The 19522-nt window shown below is 46.0% G+C and overlaps 1 protein-coding gene across 2 annotated transcripts in view; it reads right to left on the bottom strand.

Annotated features, from left to right (window-relative positions):
- Nucleotides 1–19522, bottom strand: part of LOC144504653 (synaptosomal-associated protein 25) — a 52532-nt gene that overhangs the window by 15741 nt on the left and 17269 nt on the right. Inside the window, exons 3-4 of one of the 2 annotated variants that reach the window (XM_078230341.1) lie at nucleotides 11034–11082; nucleotides 566–683 (exon numbers count right to left, since the gene is read on the bottom strand). In XM_078230341.1, the coding sequence (XP_078086467.1) occupies nucleotides 566–683; nucleotides 11034–11082 (167 nt within the window). Of the gene's footprint in view, nucleotides 1–273; nucleotides 392–565; nucleotides 684–11033; nucleotides 11083–19522 lie in introns of both variants that reach the window. The other variant, XM_078230340.1, reaches the window with a different exon arrangement.

Raw genomic sequence — 19522 nt, 5'->3', positions numbered from 1 at the left:
CTGTGCATGCTTAGGGCATCGATTGCATGGGTGACACCGAGAGTGGAGGCTTTCTCTTGCAGCATGCCTGATTTTGCTTATGCGTTAGATCGGCCTGGAGAGGCTACACTATGAAATGGATGCCTCTTAAACTAGTCGAATTTCTCTGCATGCCAATCGCTCATCCTGCCACTAATGCCAAGCGTGGATGAGCTGTACAAGGCTTAATTTGAGCCTTGGGTGCCCAGATGCTTAGGCAAGGCAGGGCAGGGCAGGCAGACAGACACCACCTACTTGTTACATGGACAGGCACAAAGACCACAGAATTTTCCTAGATCTGTCAAATTCTTTTCTGCTTCTTTCATGTCCTTATTGATCTGATCCATTCCTTCCTCGATGCGTTCCAGTTGCTCTGATTAAACACACAAGATTTTTTTTTTGGTTTTGTTGATACATCCCCATACAATGAAGCAGATGAGAAAGTAAGGACAACAAAAATAAAAGAAAGACAATTCAAAAAGGAACACTTTGGACATTCACTTTGACAGCTGGACACCACACATCAGAGCCAGCGCCCAGTACCTACTTGTTACAAGGACATATGAAAAGGCCACAGCATTTCCCTAAATCTTTTAAAGTTTTTTCAGCTTCCTTCATGTCCTGGTTGATATGGTTCATGCCATCTTCAACACGATCAAGTTGTTCTGGTCAGGATAAAGGGATGATAGTAGTGGAATGAATTTTGGTTTGCATTAATGACCATGTAAACTCAGTTATGAAGGTAGAGAAAGGTTGACTAATTTGACGCATTGCTACCGCCGTATGTATCATGACTGCTGGACCAAAATATTTCTCGTTGACTCACCTAGGAAGGAAAAGAATTATCTCATCTTTTCGCGTCATGGGCGCATTGAACGCTTGAAGATTGTAATGTCCTGAACAGACCACAGAGGAGGAAGAAATATCAAATCTTCACAGAATCTACTCTTGGATGTGGAACTATCCTTTCCCTACACTCCCATCTCACCCGGTGTTCACCTGCTAGCACTCTTGCCCCTGAGACAGATGTTTGTGGGGTACAATTCCCATCCTGGGAGACTTGAGCACAATACCTGGGCTGGCGCTCTGGCACTGAGGGACTGCTGCACTGTCAGAAGTACCATCTATGGAATGAGATGCAAATTGAAGGCCCCATCTGCTCTATATGGCGGATGTAAAGGACATATTTGGAGATGGGAATGGGTAGATGTTAATGATATTTATCCCTAAGCCAACAAAATCAGATTATCTGGCCAGTATCTCATTGCTGCCTGTGTGATCTTGCTGTGTACAAACTGGCTCCTCAGGTTCCTACATTGCAACAGTGGCCATAATCTAAAATCATTATTGAAATGTATAATATTATGCAGGGGGCTTGACAGGAAGGATACTGAGAAGATGTTTCCTTTAGTGGGGTAATCCCAAACTGGGGCACAGCTTAAATTCAAGGGCTTTCCTATTTAAGATATTAAGAAGTCTCACAACACCAGGTTAAAGTCCAACAGGTTTATCTGGTATCACGAGCTTTTGGAGCGCTGCTCCTTCATCAGGTGAGCTTAAGACAGGGATGAGGAGGAATTTGAGGGTCATCCGTGTTTGGAATTCACTTCCCCAGAAAGCAGTGGAGGCTGGGTCATTGAGAATATTCAAGGCTGAGTTAGATGGGTTTTTGATTGATGAAGGAGTCGAGGGTTTTTGAGGGCCAGGCAAGAAAGTGGCGCAAAAGCCACAATTAGATCAGCCTTCAAATTACTGAATGGTTGTGCAAGCTCGAGGGGCTGAATGGCCTAATCCTGCTCCTATTTCGTGTGATCTTATTGGTTATAAAGCACTTTGGCTCAGCCTGAAGTTGCTTATAAAAATGCAAGTCTTTCTTATTTAAACAAAAATGCAATTAAGTGGTGATTTTCAAACATACTCATGAAGCGACCCCACTGCAAACATGCCTAAAATTGACCTCTTCCACAATAGAGTCAGCTATGTGAAGGAAAACTGTTCTCATGACAGTAAACCTTTCTATTGCAGAGTAACAGAAGTCATGTGCTATTAATATTTAAGAAGCATTTAGACGGTGGCACAGTGGTTAGCACTGCTGTCTCACAGTGCCAGGGGCCCGGGTTCGATTGGGTCACTGTCTGTGCGGAGTCTGCACGTTCTCCCCGTGTCTGCGTGGGTTTCCTCCGGGTGCTCCGGTTTCCTCCCACAGTCCAAAGATGTGCAGGTTAGGTGGATTGGCCGTGCTAAATTTCCCTTAGTGTCAGTGGAACTTGCTAGGGTAAATACATGAGGTTATGGGGATAGGGCCTAGGTGGGATTCTGATTGGTGCAGACTCGATGGGCCGAATGGCCTCCTTCTGCACTGTAGGATTTCATGATTCTACGTGCACTTGTGATGCCAAGACATACAAGTGCTGGGAAATGGGATCAGAATAGTTAGATCCACTGGCGGCATGGTGGCACAGCGGTTAGCACTGCTGCCTCACAGCGCCAGGGACCCGGGTTCGATTGCCGGCTTGGGTCACTGTCTGTGTGGAGTCTGCACGTTCTCCCCGTGTCTGCGTGGGTTTCCTCCGGGTGCTCTGGTTTCCTCCCACAGTCCGAAAGACGTGCAGGTTAGGTGCATTGGCTGTGCTAAATTCTCCCTCAGTGTACCCGAACAGGCGCCAGACTGTGGCGACTAGGGGATTCTCACAGTAACTTCATTGCAGTGTTAATGTAAGCTTTACTAATGACACTAATAAATAAACTTTCTTGAAATCCAAATAGCCAGATCGATCTGTCATCAGATGTGCATGTGATACTTCTCAGTTCATTCTAACCGAGGAAGCCAAAATTCAAATTAATCAAACTCAGAAGTGTTGAAAAGCTTTTCCAGAGTGCCTCTCTGCGACTAACACCTTTAACTGTCGGCAGTTCATCAAAGCACAGGGGAAGTATCATGATAACAGAACACATTGGTGTTATTGATTAGTCAGCCAGTGGGGTGTCTTGAGTCCGCAGCTTAATGAGTTGCAACTGCCCAGGCAATCACCTGACACATGTATTTAAAAGTCAGAACAGTCTCTGCGAGCAGTGTGCACAATAAGGAGATTAAATCCACTGATCCCTCGCAGTGTAAATCCATAAGCACCTCTTGCTTTCAAAGTAGGAAAGGACAGCACAGAGGTGGATGGATGGGAGTAAGATTAAATCTTACAGTAATAATCAGAGCTCTTACTCAAAATCTATTATTCTTACAAAACTATTCTAAAGAACACCATGTGCTACGTAGCACCTGGCAAAATTTCAAACCCAATGTATATTTCCTTTGCTTTATCTGATTTAGTTTTCGTAAGCTGTCAAGTATAAGTCCCCAGTAAATAAAAATACATAGCACTTCAATCAGAATCAAAGCACCATCAAAAGGTTCTTCAACATGTTTAATTTTACACAGAATCCCTACAGTTCAATAGGAGGTCACTCAGCCCATTGAGTCTGCACTGACAACAATCCCACCCAGGCCCTATCCCCATAATCCCTGTTTACCCTGCTAGTCCCCCTGACACTATGGGTCAATTTATCATGGCAAATCCACCTAAAACCCACACATCTTTGGACTGTGGGAGGAAACCGGAGCACCCAGAGGAAACCCACGCAAATACGGGGAGAATGTGCAAACTCCACACACAGTCATCCAAGGCCGGAATTGAACCCGGGTCCCTGACACTGTGAGGCTGCAGCGCTAACCACTGTGCCACCATGCCACCCCTTTATCACGCAAAGCATAATAATGACAACTGCACCTGAACATGTGTAGTCGTTAATTTCTATTCCACATTTGCGATTTGGTTTCCCATTAAGCTATATATAGTTAATCGTCCCTCTCCAATAATGACTCAAATTGAGACAGATGTCCATGGTCCTTTGTGGACCATGGCTAATTACTTACTTATTAATTCTTGCTGTAATTATAAAGAACAGTTCAGGTACATGCTGCACAAACCTTACTCCCTTATCTAAACAGAAAATGTGATCGGCTTTGAGACTCAAATATGGAATTTCACCTGATGCAGGGTTAATGTTTCTTTAGGTGGATTGGCCATGCTAAACTGCCCCTTAGTGTCCCAAGATATGCAGGTTAGGTGGATTGGCCATGCTAAATTGGCCCTTAGTGTCCAAAGATATGCAGGTTAGGTGGATTGGCCATGCTAAATTGGCCCTTAGTGTCCAAAGATGTGCAGGTTAGGTGGATTGGCCATGCTAAATTGCCCCTTGGTGTCTGTCCCAAGGTAGGTAGGTTAGGTGGATTGGCCATGCTAAATTGCCCCTTGGTGTCTGTCCCAAGGTAGGTAGGTTAGGTGGATTGGCCATGCTAAATTGCCCCTTGGTGTCTGTCCCAAGGTAGGTAGGTTAGGTGGATTGGCCATGCTAAATTGCACTTTGGTGTCTCAAGGTGTGTAGATTAGGTGGATCAGCCATGCTAAACTGTCCCTTGGTGTCCCAAGATGTGTAGGTTAGGGGGACTAGTTAGGGTAAATACCTGGGGTTACGGGGATAGGGTCTGGGTGGGATTGTTGTCGGTGCAGACTCGATGGTCCAAATGGCCTCCTTCTGCACTGTAGGGATTCTATGCTTCTAACTGTTATTCCATTCTATGGGCGATCTTTGATTTTCCAGATATTATTGTTCCCTCCTACCCTGCTCTTCTTTTCAACAGTACCATGGGATCTTTTATATCCACAATCGCCCAGCAGGGCAGATGGGGTCCTTAGCTTAATGTCTCATCTGAAAGATGGCATCTCTGAAAATGCAGCACTCCCTTTGTAGTGCCTTGGGATGTCAGCTTAATTTTTGCACACAAGTCTGGTGTGGGACTTGAACCTACAACCTTATGTTGTAAAGGCAAGCTTGCAACAACTGAGCCACAGCTGACAGAGGTGGGTGGATGGGAGCCAGATTAAATCTTACACCTCAAACCCTGTCCAGTTCTGGTGAAAGTTCAATGATCAGACCTTCAAGTGGGTGAAGGACCAGACAGGCAGGAGAATGGAGCCACAATTAGATAGCGGTGCAGCTTTTGAGCAGTTATAGGGCCTACTCCTGCTCCTTTTTCTTATGTCCTAACACCTTAATTCTGTGCCTTTCTCCACAGATGCTGCCTGACCTGCTGTGCATTTCCAGCATTTTCAGTTTTTATTTTACTATGGGACGACGTGAATCCTTACATTACCAAAGTCGCCACACTTCAAAAGAATTTAATTGGAGGTAAATCACTTTGGAATAGGAAGGTATTCAAGAAAATTCTCATTTCTTTCTTTCCCTCTCTCCCCCTCTCTCTCTCTCTACACAACATTACTGAAATGTAAATTACAATGGAAAACATGTGTTTACCAGTTTTGATTGGCTCAATTTCATATCAAAATGGCTTGCTAAAAAAGGAAGATCTTCAGTCTTCCAAACAACTTAGAATCATAGAATCCCCACAGTGCAGAAGGAGGCCATTCAGCCCATTGAGCCTGCACCAACCACAATCCCACCCAGGCCTTATCTCCTTGTAATGACTTCAATCAGGCCATTGAGGTTGGCCTATTGGAATATGAACTCCCTCATTAAGGAGTCAATTGATGGGCCAATCAGGGAATCTTTTCCTTATATTTAACAGGGACTGTCAGTTCCTCTGGCACTCCCGAAGGTAGTCTGCTGACTGATAGCACTCTGTGCACTGCTGTTGGAATTGTAAATAAAGGGATTTTGAAGAAGGGACTTCTGCCTCCAAAGACTTATTGCACCCCTTGACCCCACATATTTACCCTGCTAATCCCCCTGACACCAAGGGACAATTTAGCATGGCCAATCCACCTGACTTGATGCAACTTGATGCATGTTTTGCGATTAAGTATCTCCTTTGAATTCAACTCACGTCAAATACAGCTTCATGGGAATGTTTTGCCGGCTGTAGATTGGAGTTACTGTCTTAAGTTATTCCTAGTTTGCATACTGCATGTTCATTGATCTGACACATTTTGCCTTACAGCCACGAGGCTTGCTCACCAGGTGTCAGTGACACCATTGGGTCTTGAGTCCTATTTGCATCGCTGAGTGGCGAGGTGTTGCAGCTTCATGCAAACATTTGACATTTAGTTTCGTTGCTGTGGGTTTCTGGAGCTGGATTTGTTTTTTATAATTGACACATTTTCCATTTGGAAAGAGTACCACCACCAACCGCACTGGCACCCCACCAGGTGACCGCACACCATTACAGCCACTCGCTGGACTGTTCCTTCCCCCACTGCAGGAGAAGACAGCAGAAAAAAACCACACACATGAGGGAGGCAGAGGGAGAAAAGGGTTAGCACTGATGCCTCAGAGAACCGGGTTCGATTCCTGATTTGGGTCATCATCCGTGCGGAGTTTGCACGTTCTCACCGTGTCTGGGTTGGTTTTCTCTGGTTTCCTCCCACAGTCTGAAAGACGTGCTGGTTAGGGTGCATTGACCATGCTAAATTCTCCCTCAGTGTACCCGAACAGGTGCTGGAGTGTGGAGACTAGGGGATTTTCACAGTACCTTCATTGCCGTGTTAATGTAAGCCGACTTGTGACAATAAATAAATTGAAAAAAGAACAGGAAGGTTTCCTCTATGATTTCCCAGAAAACAAGTTGCATCAAGTCAGGTTGATTGGCCACGTTAAATTGTCCCTTAGTGTCCAAAGATGTGCAGGTTAGGGAGATTGGCCATGCTAAATTGCTCCTTAGTGTCCAAAAATATGCAGGTTAGGTGGATTGGCCATGCTAAATTGCCCCTTAGTGTCCAAGGATGTGCAAGTTAGGTGGATTGGCCATGTTAAATTGTCCCTTAGTGTCCAAAGATGTGCAGGTTAGGTGGATTGGCCACGCTAAATTGTCCCTTAGTGTCCAAAGGTGTGTGGATTATGTGGATTGGACATGCTAAATTGTCCCTTACTGTCCAAGGATGTGCAAGTTAGGTGGATTGGCCATGCTAAATTGCCCCTTAGTGTCCAAAGATGTGTAGGTTAGGTGGATTGGCCATGCTAAATTGTCCTTTAGTGACCAAGGATGTGCAAGTTAGGTGGATTGGCCATGCTACATTGTCTCTTAGTGTCCAAAGATGTGTAGGTTAGGTGGATTGGCCATGCTAAATTGCCCCTGAGTGTCTAAAGATGTGTAGGTTAGGTGGATTGGCCATGTTAAATTGCCCCTTAGTGTCCCAAGATGTGTAGGTTAGAGGGATTAGTGGGGTAAATACATGGGATTACTGGGATAGGACATGTCGATGCTCTGTCAGAGAGTCAGTGCAAACTGGATGGACCGAATGACTTTCTTCTGCGCTGTAGGGATTCTTTGATTCTACTGACAGGCCTTCCAAAGGTGCCTCCAAGTCTGTCCAGGCACATCTTCAACATGCAAATGGCTTGTCCAATCACACATCTGCTGATACAAGGCATTCATTGTAGTGTTACTGGGCTTCATTGGTTGGGTTTTAGATGGGTGTTAACAGCACGACCTGAATCCGCACAGCTATCCCTTCACTCTGCTTCCAGGTCCAAAGGCGTTAAGAAATTTGGATTTCCACAGGGTTAAAGCATCAGAGCAGCTTTCCACGGCTCTTGAGCACATCTGCATCGAGATCTTTATGTGGCGGCATGCCAGCTGCATATTTTTATTTATTTTTTATTCGTGTACGGGTTGTGGGCATCGCTGGCAAGGCCAGCATTTGTTGCCCGTCCCTAATTACCCACGAACAGATGGTGGTCAGTTGCCTTCTTGAACTGCTGCAGTCCATGGGGTGTAGGTACACCCATATCGCTGTTAGGGAGCGAGTTGCAGGACTTTGTCCCAGTGACAGTGAAGGAAGGGCGATGTATTTCCACACTAAATTGACCCTAGTTTGGGCGAATTAGCAGGGTAAATATGTGGGGTTAGAGGGATAGGGTGGGATTGTTGTCGGTGCAGGCTCGATGGGCCAAATGGCCTACTTCTGTACTGTTTCCCCTCTCTGCTGCTCCTCTCTCTGCTGTTACCCTCTCTGCTGCTCCTCTCTCTGCTACCCAGATTCAATTCTCTTAAAGGCGGGATAATGCTGGAGTTGTAACCTCCCAAACAGCCGTGTACCCTGATGTGAGTCAGGAAGCCTCCCATAGCTGCTGACTTCTTACCTTCACTGCCAAGTTGCAGGAAGCCTGGGAAATCCATAAAATGGGTAACAATCCCAAAACCTCCACATGAGCCACTACCATTTAATGTTTATTTATTAGTGTCATAAGTAGACTTACATTAACACTGCAACGAAGTTAGTGTGAAAATCCCCTCGTCGCCACACTCCGGTGCCTGTTCGGGTACACTGAGGGAGAATTTAGCAAGGCCAATGCGCCTAACCAGCATATGTTTCAGACTGTGAGAGGAAACCGGAGCACCCGGAGGAAACCCACACAGACATGGGGTGAACATGCAGACTCCACACAGACGGTGACCCAAGCCGGGAATTGAACCCAGGTCCCTGGTGCTGTGAGGCAGCAGTGCTAACCACTGTGCCACCGAGCCACTCCATTATTAAGAGGCAAACTGTCACACCTGAAGGATTTGCACACAACCAGTCTAGGGAACTCGAGTTAAAACATTAAGTCAGTGGCGGTGCCTAACATTTTGCCATGATGTGGAGATGCCTCCACTCACTTGCTCCCTCAGGTGAGAAGTCCTACCGTGTCCTTCAGTAATTGGGACAAAGGATCTTGAAAATTGTGTGTAATATTTTGAGAGGCTATTCTGATTCTGTTCATGTTTGCAGTGGAACTCTCATATCATTAAGTTTGAAAGCAAGACCGGAATTTTACCGCCTCGCCCGCCCGTGGCTCGTAAGATCCCGCCCGAGGCCAACGGGGAATGCCGTTCTGCGAGCCTTGTCCGCCCTGATTCCGGAGCGGGCGTGCCGGTAAAATTCCAGCCTCAGTGTTATAACCACCAATCACACTGGAACCACAAGTACTGTATTTCTTCCCTATTTAAAGTTTCTTATTTATCTTGTTTAACAAAAAGAAAATGCCGACGTTATTTGAGGAGCTCAAAAGTGGAAAGGCAATTACTTTGATAACTTACTATCCAAGTTCCGAGTGCCAGAGTTGATAGTTTAGTGACTGTTACCAACTTGCTGCAGATATAACCATAAGTGGGTTAATGATATAACAGGAGTTTCGCTAATCTAGCATTATCCAACTCTACTTTCACCTGCATGTACAAAAGTCCCTTGAAACCCGTGTTAGTCTTCAGAAAAAAATTAAGGTCTTCGAAGATTACCGCTTTTCAATGTGGCAGATAATTTTTTAAAAAGCATTCCAGGATACAGAATACAGATCTCAGAGAAAAAAGTAAGAAACAGCGTCATGTCAAAACAAAAAACTACGAGACACCAGAAATAAAACTTTAGTTCCTGCTCTTCCAGAAACTTTGGGTGGAAATTTACACCTTTTCAGGTGTAAATGGGCTGGGATTTTACCGTCCTGCCCGCCATGGGGATCGGAGCGGGAGAGGGGCCGACCATGGAAAGGTCCGTTGACCTCGGGTGGGATTTTACGGTTTTGGGACGAGCGAAGCTGTAAAATCCTGCCCATAGTGTCCCTTGTTTTGCAACCAGTGCAATGAATATTGATGAGAGAGGTGGTCTTTTGGTGAAGATAGCTCAGAGATGTACACAAGTGAGGTTGAAAGCGGGTAGGGAGGTGTCTGTTGTGAGAGATGGATATTAAGAGTCAGAGGGACCATGGGAGGTTGGGAGTTTGAGTTGGTTATAAACATATTAAGAAAGTTTTGTTTCCGTATTCTTTGATGGGAAGTGGGTGCCACCAAGTAGGCTGGCATTTGTTGCCCATTTCTAACTGCCCCTTGAGAAGGTGGGTGGTGAGCCACTTCTCAAACTATTGCAGTCCATCTGGTGCGGGCAAACCCACAGCACTGTTAGGAAGGGAGCTTGATCCCTCAAAGAATGGCGATATTGTCCCAAGTCAGGACGGTGTATTAATCAAAGCTCTGTTCAAATATTTCCCCAATATACTAGCAAACCTGAGAGTACCTTCCCTCAAGCTTCAATCTCTTTCCTTTGGCCTGGAGTCCAGTAGTTTGGCATTTCCGGAGAATGAGCTGGGATTGACTGATTTGAAGTGTTGGATTTCACTTGGTTTGTCTCTGTAGCAGTGGATTTTTAATTCGCAACACCACGTAACAATTTGTTGTACTTAATGTATGATCCGCAAAGTCAAAATCAGTCCCTTTATTATCATAGAATTCCAGAAGGAAGCCATTCATCCCTACAAATCTGCACCAACCTTCCAACAGGGCATCTTTTCCATGTCCAATCCCCCTATCCCTGTAACCTGCATTTACCCTGCTAATCCCCCTAACCTACATATCTTGGGACACTGTGGGACAATTTAGCATGGCCAATCCATCTAACCTACACATCTTAGGACACTGAAGGATAATTTAGCATGGCCAATCAACCTAACCTGCACACCTTGGGACACTAAGGGGCAATTTAACATTGCCAATCCACATAATCTGCACATCTTGGGGCACTAAGGGGCAATTTAGCATGGCTAATCCCCCTAATCTGCGCACCTTGGGACACTGAGGGATAATTTAGCATGGCCGATCCACCTAATTCATACATCTTTGGACTGTGGGAAGGAAACCCACACAGACACATGGAAAGCATGCAAACCTCACATAGACAGTCACCCGAGGTCGAACCTGTGAGGCAGCAGTGCGAACCACTGTGCCACCTTGCCTTAATTCCATGGATTAGGATTCAAGGGAGTAATTTTGACTCCGTGAGATGGTGTAAAGCAAACAATTGCAAATCAACAGTCCATCTTATATCCCTTCCTGCTTGTACCTCTATCGCACAGGGTTAAGATAATAGTTTGTCACATAAGTACAGCATTTTATAGATCGTAAGAGAATTCAAAACATAACATTTCAAAGCACCCAGTCCAGGATTCAACAAATTTCCACAAGTCAAACTTACCTCCTTGTTCATCCAACATGACCAGAGTTCTGATGCCAGCATCCTTACTCTATTCTCCAAATCATTGGGACAAGGTGGAGGAAATAAGAGAAAGAGAAAAGCAGTTAGTGAAGATGTTCCTGAATGCCAAACGGTCAAGAGGCAATCAAGGTTAAAAACCAGAGTTTGGTTTAAACGATGAATTCAATGATGTTAGGCGGCATTTAATGTTCCTGTACTGTTTTATAACGACAGTTATGAAGTCGTCTTGTGGTGACTGTAAGAGGTTTGTGATACACTCGCTCGATTATAATTTTCTCATCAAACTCACACAGAATGAAGACATGGTAAAGTTGACCAAACCATGATGGTGGCTGATCCAATACATCATAAAATCCACAAAATAAACAAGTGATCTTATCGAAACCATAGCAATGATACAACACAGAAGGAGACCATTTGGCTGATAGCTGATAAGGTAGCATTGATTCTGAAAGAGAAGCAAATAAAAACCAAGCATTTACGAGTGGCACGGTGGCACAGTGGTTAGCACTGCCGCCTCAGAGTGCCCAGGGACCTGGGTTCGTATTCCCGGCTTGGATCACTGTCTGTGTGGAGTTTGCACGTTCTCCCCGTGTCTGCATGGGTTTCCTCCGGGTGCTCCAGTTTCCTCCCACAGTCCGAAAGACGTGCTGGTTAGGGTGCATTGACCCAAACATGCGCCCGAGTGTGACAACTGGGGGAATTTCACAGATGTGTGGGTTAGATGGATTGGCTAAATTGCCCCATAGTGTCAGAGGGATTAGCTAGGGTAAACGCATGGGTTTGCGGGGATAGGGCCTGGGTGGGATTGTGGTTGGTCCAGACTTAATGGGCCAAATGGCCTCCTTCTGCACTGGAGGGATTCTATGATTTGAAACTCACAGGGTTCAGCACCAATGTATCTTTATAATATCACAAATACCTTTGTTAGTTATATACTTTTTTTAAATAAGGAGACCATTCTGCCCATTGAGTCTGCACTGACACTCCAAAAGAGCATCTTATCCAGGCCCACCCTGCTGCATAATCCCCAGAATTCCAGTGGAGGTTTAACCCCCCCCTGTGAGAACTAACACCAAAATATCCAAAGAGGAGTACCTCGCCTTATAATCTGTAAAAGGTGTGTGTGAAGTGGTGTGACCTGCTCTTCAGTAATCCCGAGGGGTTAAATACAAATAAATCCCTGACACTCACTCTAAAATCAACACGTAACAATTTATTTATCTAACTAGCAGTGAGCAAATTAACTAAACTATTAACAAACCAAATGGCTAATCCACCTAACCCACACACCTTTGGAGAATAAGTGGCAATTTAGCATGGCCAATCCACCTAACATGCACATCTTTGCACACTAAGGGGCAATTTAGCCTGGCTAATGCACCTAACCTGCACTGGACATGCATTGGACACCATATTGTATCAGACGTATTTTAGCAGACTGGGGTGCCCACTTGAAATCGGCATTGGGTTATTTAAAGGTGCAAATGGCGGGGGGCTTAGACTGTTTGCAGGGTCTTGAACATCAAATTCAGGTATAAAAGGTTAGAGGTTGAACTGTGCATGCCCGCCCGGAGGTGGCAGACATTAGAGCAGGTTTAAAGAGAGCAAGAGCCTTAAAAGGACCACCAGAGACTGCACAAGAAAAAGACCCAGGAAATTTTCAGTTTTTACATATGAGGGTTCCATCTAGATCCATAAGTAAACCTCCAATACAGACATGTCTGAGGGCTCCTGGAGTCGTATCGCCACTAACTTGAACAACTTGGTAGGCCACTCAGCCCAGGACTCAGATGATATCCCTCCCTCCCTGGTTGATGAGTTGCAGTGGGCGCCTAATTGGAGGCTACAGATTGACAGAGGCATTCACTGGTCAACTTCACATCCCAGAACGTTTCAATGTAGAAACAAGCCCTACGGTTGACCGGGTCTACACCACTGATTTTCCCCAAGATGTAATCCGACTCCCCTCATCACAACCCTGTAATGGTCGTCCATTGAAATTCCATTATATTCCCCTATGCACTCGATGAACGGTATGTTTTGTCTGTATAACACGCAAGAAACAATACTTTTCACTGTATCCCAGTACATAGAATCATAGAATCATGGAATCCCTACAGTGCAGAAGGAGCCATTCAGCCCCTCGAGTCTACACCAGCCACAATCCCACCCAGGCCCTATCCCCATAACCCCATGCATTTAGAGTTGCTAATCCCCCAGGGGCAATTTAGAAGGACTAATTCACCTAACCTACACATCTTTGGAGTGTGGGAGGAGACCTGTGCAGTCAAAGCCATTTCATTGTCATGGAATCCCTACAGTGCAGAAGGAGGCCATTTGGCCCATCGAGTCTGCACTGACCACATTCCCACCCAGACTCTATTCCTGTAACCCCTCATATTTACCCTGCTAATCCCTCATGTGACAATAAATCAAAGCAAATCATTTCAAGCAATTATTTAACTGGATTTAAAATGATTTGTTCAAATATGATTCAACAATAGTTTTTTTGTGGCGAATTCCTGATACGAATGTTCCCTTACATTTTCTTTGCACTCATCGACAATTTGTGCCCCATCATGAAAACATTATTACTATTTTATCTTCACTTCCACATCAGATGATTAAAAATGCCAATTAATCCCTTGCAGCTGTCTCGAAGGACATCAGGGCCTCTCCCCTAGCACTACTCCTGGGAATCTACAAGCATGCCTGTGCAGTTATTGACAAAACTGGGCTTGCCATATTAATGACATTTGATTTCTGCTGCAGTGTTTAAAATGAGCCGGTCTGGAGAGGACTGCTACTCAAAATGCCTCTTTAACTGTGATTTAATTCACTCTACAATTGAAAGTATCTGTACAACAGCAGTTAACCTTCATGAAACAACTCAGCATCATACAAAGTTACCACGCAGTAGGAGACCTTTCAGCCCATCCTGACTTATTCTGCGTCCTTGAACGAGCTATTCAATTGGTGCCATTCCTCTTGCTCTATATCCATAGCTCTGGAAACTTCCCCCATAAAGGGCAGCACGGTGGCAGAGTGGTTAGCACTGCTGTCTCGCAGCGCAGGGACCTGAGTTCAATTCTGGCCTCGGGTCGCTGTCTGTGTGGAGTTTGCACATTCTCCCCGTGTCTGTGTGGGTTTCCGCTGGGTGCTCCGGTTTCCTCCCACAGTCCAAAAATGTGCGGGTTAGGTGGATTGGCCATGCTAAATTGCTCTTTAGCGTCAAAAGATATAGAGGTGAGGGAGATTAGCGGGGTAAATACATGGGTTTACGAGATAAGCCTGTGTAAGAGTTGGTGCAGACTCGATGGGCCGAATGGCCTCCTTCTGCACTGTAGGGATTCTATGATTCTATGAAAATATTTATCCAATTCACTTTTGAAAGCATATTGAGCCTGCCATTCAGGCAGTGGCCTGAATTTTCCAGCTGTTTGTGTCAGTGGGCATCTTCCAGTCCCACCAACGACACACCCCCACCGCAGGTTTCCCAGCAGAGAGGGGTGCATTCAACAAAAAACTTCATTGACAACAGTGAGACCAGAAGATCACGCCATCAGTCATTGGTGGGCCACCTCTGCTGCTGTATCTTATCCAGGCCCTCTCCCCCACGTTTCTCCATCACCCCACACATTTAGCAAAGCCAATCCCCCTAACCTACACATCTTTGGACTGTGGGAGGAAACCGGAGCACCCGAAGGAAACCCACGCAGACACAGGGAGAATGTGCAAACTCCGCACAGGCAGTGACCCAAGCCAGGAATCGAACCCGGGTCCCTGGCACTGTGAGGCAGTAACGCTAACCAGGACTTGATGGTTTGAGTTATGAGGAGAGGCTGGACACACTGGAACATTTTTCCCTGGAGCATAGGAGACTTTGGGGTGATCTTATAGAGGTCTATCAAATAATGAGGACCATAGATCAGCTAGATAGTGAATATCTTTTCCCAAAGGTAGGGGAGATTAAAACTAGAGGGCATAGGTTTAAGGTGAGAGGGGAGAGATACAAAAGGGTCCAGAGGGGCAATTTTTTCACACAGAGGGTGGTGAGTGTCTGGAACGAGCTACCAGAGGTAGAAGTGGAGGTGGGTATAATTTTGTCTTTTAAAAAGCATTTAGACAGTTACATGGGTAAGATGGATATAGAGAGATATGGACCAAATGTGGGCAATTGGGACTAGCTTAGTAGTTGAAAAAAAAGGAGCAGCATGGATTAGTTGGGCCAAAGGGCCTGTTTCCGTGCTGTAAACCTCTATGACCTCTATGACCCTATAGCCACTGTGCCACTGTGCTGCCCATGGCGGCCAAGATGGATCTTGAGCTGAGACAGTTCAGCCTGTGTTTAATGCGAAACAGCTTCGAGTTGAAGCTCAAGTTCAGAATGGCTGCCTGGAGGATTGTTACGGGTCTGATTGCCATTTAATCTGCCTTCTAGCACCCATTAAGGAGGTATATGCTGTCTTGGTGGCCAACGCTTGGTTTAATGCCCTCTCCTAACAGTACCCGTCTGGTTGGGAATAAGCAAATTGGTGCTGAGGATTTTTACTGCTACTTAAAGGTATATTACCTCTTAATGTCCACTTGTCACAGCAAGTTTGAAGAGTATTTGCCAATTGTGGAATTAAAGGGGAGATGGTGGCACGATAATGTCACTGGACTAGTGACCCAGAGACCCAGGCTAATGCTGACGTTCACGAGGGGTCATAGGTTCAAGGTGAAGGGGGGGAGGTTTAACACAGATATCAGACGGACATATTTTACACAGAGGGTGGTGGGGGCCTGGAATGCGCTGCCAGGCAAGGTGGTGGAGGCGGACACACTGGGAACGTTTAAGACTTATCTAGACAGCCATATGAACGGAGTGGGAATGGAGGGATACAAAAGAATGGTCTAGTTTGGACCAGGGAGCGGCGCGGGCTTGGAGGGCCGAAGGGCCTGTTCCTGTGCTGTATTGTTCTTTGTCTTTGTTCTCTGGGGACACAGATTCAAATCCCACCATGGCAGCTCTTGGAATTTAAATTCAATCAGTGAATCTGGAATGTAAAGCTAGCCTCAGTAACGGTGACCATGAAAATTATCATTGGCTGTCGTGAAGACCTGTCTGGTTCACTAATGTCCTTTAGGGAAGGAGATTGGCCACCCTTACTTGGTCTGGCCTACATGTAACTCCAGAGCCACAGCAATGTGGTTGATTCTTAACTGCCCTCAGAAATGGCCTAGCAAGCCACACAGTTCAAAGGCAAGGCCATCAATGCCCACATCCTGTGAAAAAAAAGAATCTCTATCGCTGATTTAGCTAAATTCGCACAGGCCTACTGGACTCAGTTATTCACTGTTATGAAGTACTGAGCCAATGAGAAGTCCAATTTCCATTGGTGACAGAGTTTTCAGTCGCAAAGGGTTGTGAATCTGTGGAATTCCCTGCCCAGTGAAGCAGTTGAGGCTACCTCATTGAATGTTTTTGAGGCAAGGATAGATAGATTTTTGAACAGTAAAGGAATTAAGGGTTGTGGTGAGCGGGCGGGTAAGTGGAGCTGAGTCCACGAGAAGATTTGCCATGATCCTATTGAATGGCGGAGCAGGCTCGAGGGGCCAGATGGCCTACTCCTGCTCTGAGTTCTTATGTTCTAATCATAAGAGATGCATTTGAACTTTTCCTTCCTGCCTTTGACGCAGTTCCTAAACCCAAACCCCCCCCCCCAACATCTAGATTCTAGACTGATAAGGGTGGAATGTGCACGGTAACCTCCAGGGTCCCCTCCAGGTCACAGACTCGGACATGTATTGGCCAGTCAATGGTTCAACTTCCTGGAGTTCCCTGCCTAACAGCAATGAACGAATTTCATCACCATGTGGGCTGCAGCAGTACAAGAAAAGGCCTACAACATTTTTCAGAGGACCTTGGGGATGGACAACAAACAACAGTTTTGCCAATCTGGAGAGTAAATGATTTGAGAAAAAAATGCACCCAATATTCTCCGATGTCAAGCAATCCTCCATCCACGACGCCTTAAAAAATATTATCGAGTGCCTTTTTTGGGGTGGGTGCGGCCAGAAAATCCCACCCCAGATTGAGAAGCCATCAGATCTCACTGGCATTAGCTTCTCACTTCAGCTGTTTCCCAGGCACTGCCCTGAGATCATCTGCTCTCCCTTTGGAAACTCAATGAAACTATTGATCATTCTCCGTCTCTAAAACCACTGATATCTGCCCTAAATATTACCTTTGAGGGCAGCACGGTGGCGCAGTGGTTAGCACTGCTGCCCTCACAGCGCCAGGGACCCGGGTTCGATTCCTGGCTTGGGTCACTCTCTGTGCGGAGTCTGCACGTTCTCCCCGTGTCTCTGTGGGTTTCCTCTGGGTGCTCCGATTTCCTCCCACAATCCGAAAGACATGCATTGGCCATGTTAAATTCTCCCTCCGTGTACCCGAACAGGTGCCGGAGTATGGCGACTAGGGGATTTTCACAGTAACTTCATTCCAGTGTTAATGTAAGACTAGAATCATAAAATCATAAAATCCTACAGTGCAGAAGGAGGCCATTCGGCCCATTGAGTCTGCACCAACCACACCGGAACACCCGGAGGAAACCCACGCAGACACGGGGAGAAGGTGCAAACTCTGCACAGACAGTGACCCAAGGCCCAGATTGAACCTGGGTCCCTGGTGCTGTGAGGCAACAGTGTTAACCACTGTGCCACCCATACTTGTGACATTAATAAATAAATTTGTTTTTAAAACTTCAGAACTCTGAACCTGTAGTTCCTCATGCTTGCCGTCTGGCCTATCTCCAACTATTGCAGGTTTCCTTCCTGCATCCCGTTCAATGCTTTATACAATAAAGGTGGTCTCTGTGACAACCTTTCCAAAGGAGACAATGTGGGATTGTACCTTTTACAAGGCATAGAACATATTTACTGGGCTACAGAACCTGAAACAATAGTTTAACAATCTGCTCCTGATAGCTCTTTGATTTGAAGCCAAATGGTTTTGAAATATAACCCGGTATTCTATTTATCTTTATTGTCACCTCAAGCTGTCTAAACATGGTGAACAATCTGTCAATAGCACCACCTGATCCTGTTCAATATATCACTTGGCAAGTTCTAGCCCACCCAGGGAGTACAGGTGATTCCTATGAACCCGTTTAGACCTTCCATTTGTCCATCGTAAATTTATTTGGCACCAAACGGGAACCCATGGTGCGAACCTGTCAAGCTCAGCTCATGGTATTAACGTTCTGCCACCAAAGGATGGCACAGTGGTGAGCACTGCTGCCTCACAGCGCCAGGGTTCGAATCCCGGCTTGGGTCACTGTCTGTGTGGAGTTTGCACATTCTCCCTGTGTTTGCGTGGGTTTCCTCCGGGTGCTCCGGTTTCCTCCCACAATACAAAGATGTGCGGGTTAGGTGGATTGGCCATGCTAAATTGTCCCTCAGTGTCTCAAGATGTGCAGGTTAGGTGGATTGGCCGTGCTAAATTGTCCCTTAGTGTCTCGAGATGTGCAGGTTAGGTATATTGGCCATGCTAAAGTGTCCCTCAGTGTCTCAAGATGTGCGGGTTAGGTGGATTGGCCATGCTAAATTGTCCCTTTGTGTCTCAAGATGTGCAGGTTAGGTGGATTGGCCATGCTAAATTGTCCCTCAGTGTCTCAAGATGTGCAGGTTAGGTGGATTGGCCATGCTAAATTGTCCCTCAGTGTCTCAAGATGTGCGGGTTAGGTGGATTGGCCATGCTAAATTGCCCCTTTGTGTCAGGGGGACTAGTTAGGGTAAATGCATGGGGCTATGGGAATAGGGCCTTTGTGGGATTTTGGTCGGTTGCAGACTCGATGGGCCGAATGCCCTCCTTCTGCACTTCTGTTTGATTTTATGATAACTAAAGTCGCCCCCGCACCACCCCCCTCAACGATCCAACCTGTCCAACTTGTGACTGTGGCCACCTTGCGCAGAGACTGTGATCCCACAACGCCCCCATCCGCCCCCACTTTCACATCAATGTCACAGCTGATTGAAACGCCGGTGCAGTGTGAAATCGTCAATAAGTGACAGGAATATTGATTTTCCCAGTGGCAGCTGGTCTGCTCGCATACAAACAGATGAGGCTCCCGAGAATCTGCGGAGGTGGTTCACACCCGTCAAGCAATTGTGTGGCTCTTAATCAATTTCCTTGAAGGAACATGCTGGTGAACAAATAGTCAATGCCGATCTCCCGTCTGTGGAAATGATCGCAAATCCTTGTGTAATCAAAAAAATCCCAGACACCAAATACGGAACCTATAAAGAATTTTGTTCCCAACAACGGGTTTTGTGTTTAATTTCAATTTGTTTCTCATTCGTACAGTACTTCAAGGGATGGCACGGTGGCACAGTGGTTAGCACTGCTGCCTCACAGCGCCAGGGACCAGGGTTCGATTCCCGGCTTGGGTCACTGTCTGTGCAGAGTCCGCACGTTTTTC

This window comes from Mustelus asterias, chromosome 15 (genome assembly GCF_964213995.1).
Source record: "Mustelus asterias chromosome 15, sMusAst1.hap1.1, whole genome shotgun sequence".
Classification (NCBI taxonomy): domain Eukaryota; kingdom Metazoa; phylum Chordata; class Chondrichthyes; order Carcharhiniformes; family Triakidae; genus Mustelus; species Mustelus asterias.
Note: the sequence above shows the minus strand (reverse complement) of the source record. Positions and strands in the feature narration are given on the sequence as shown.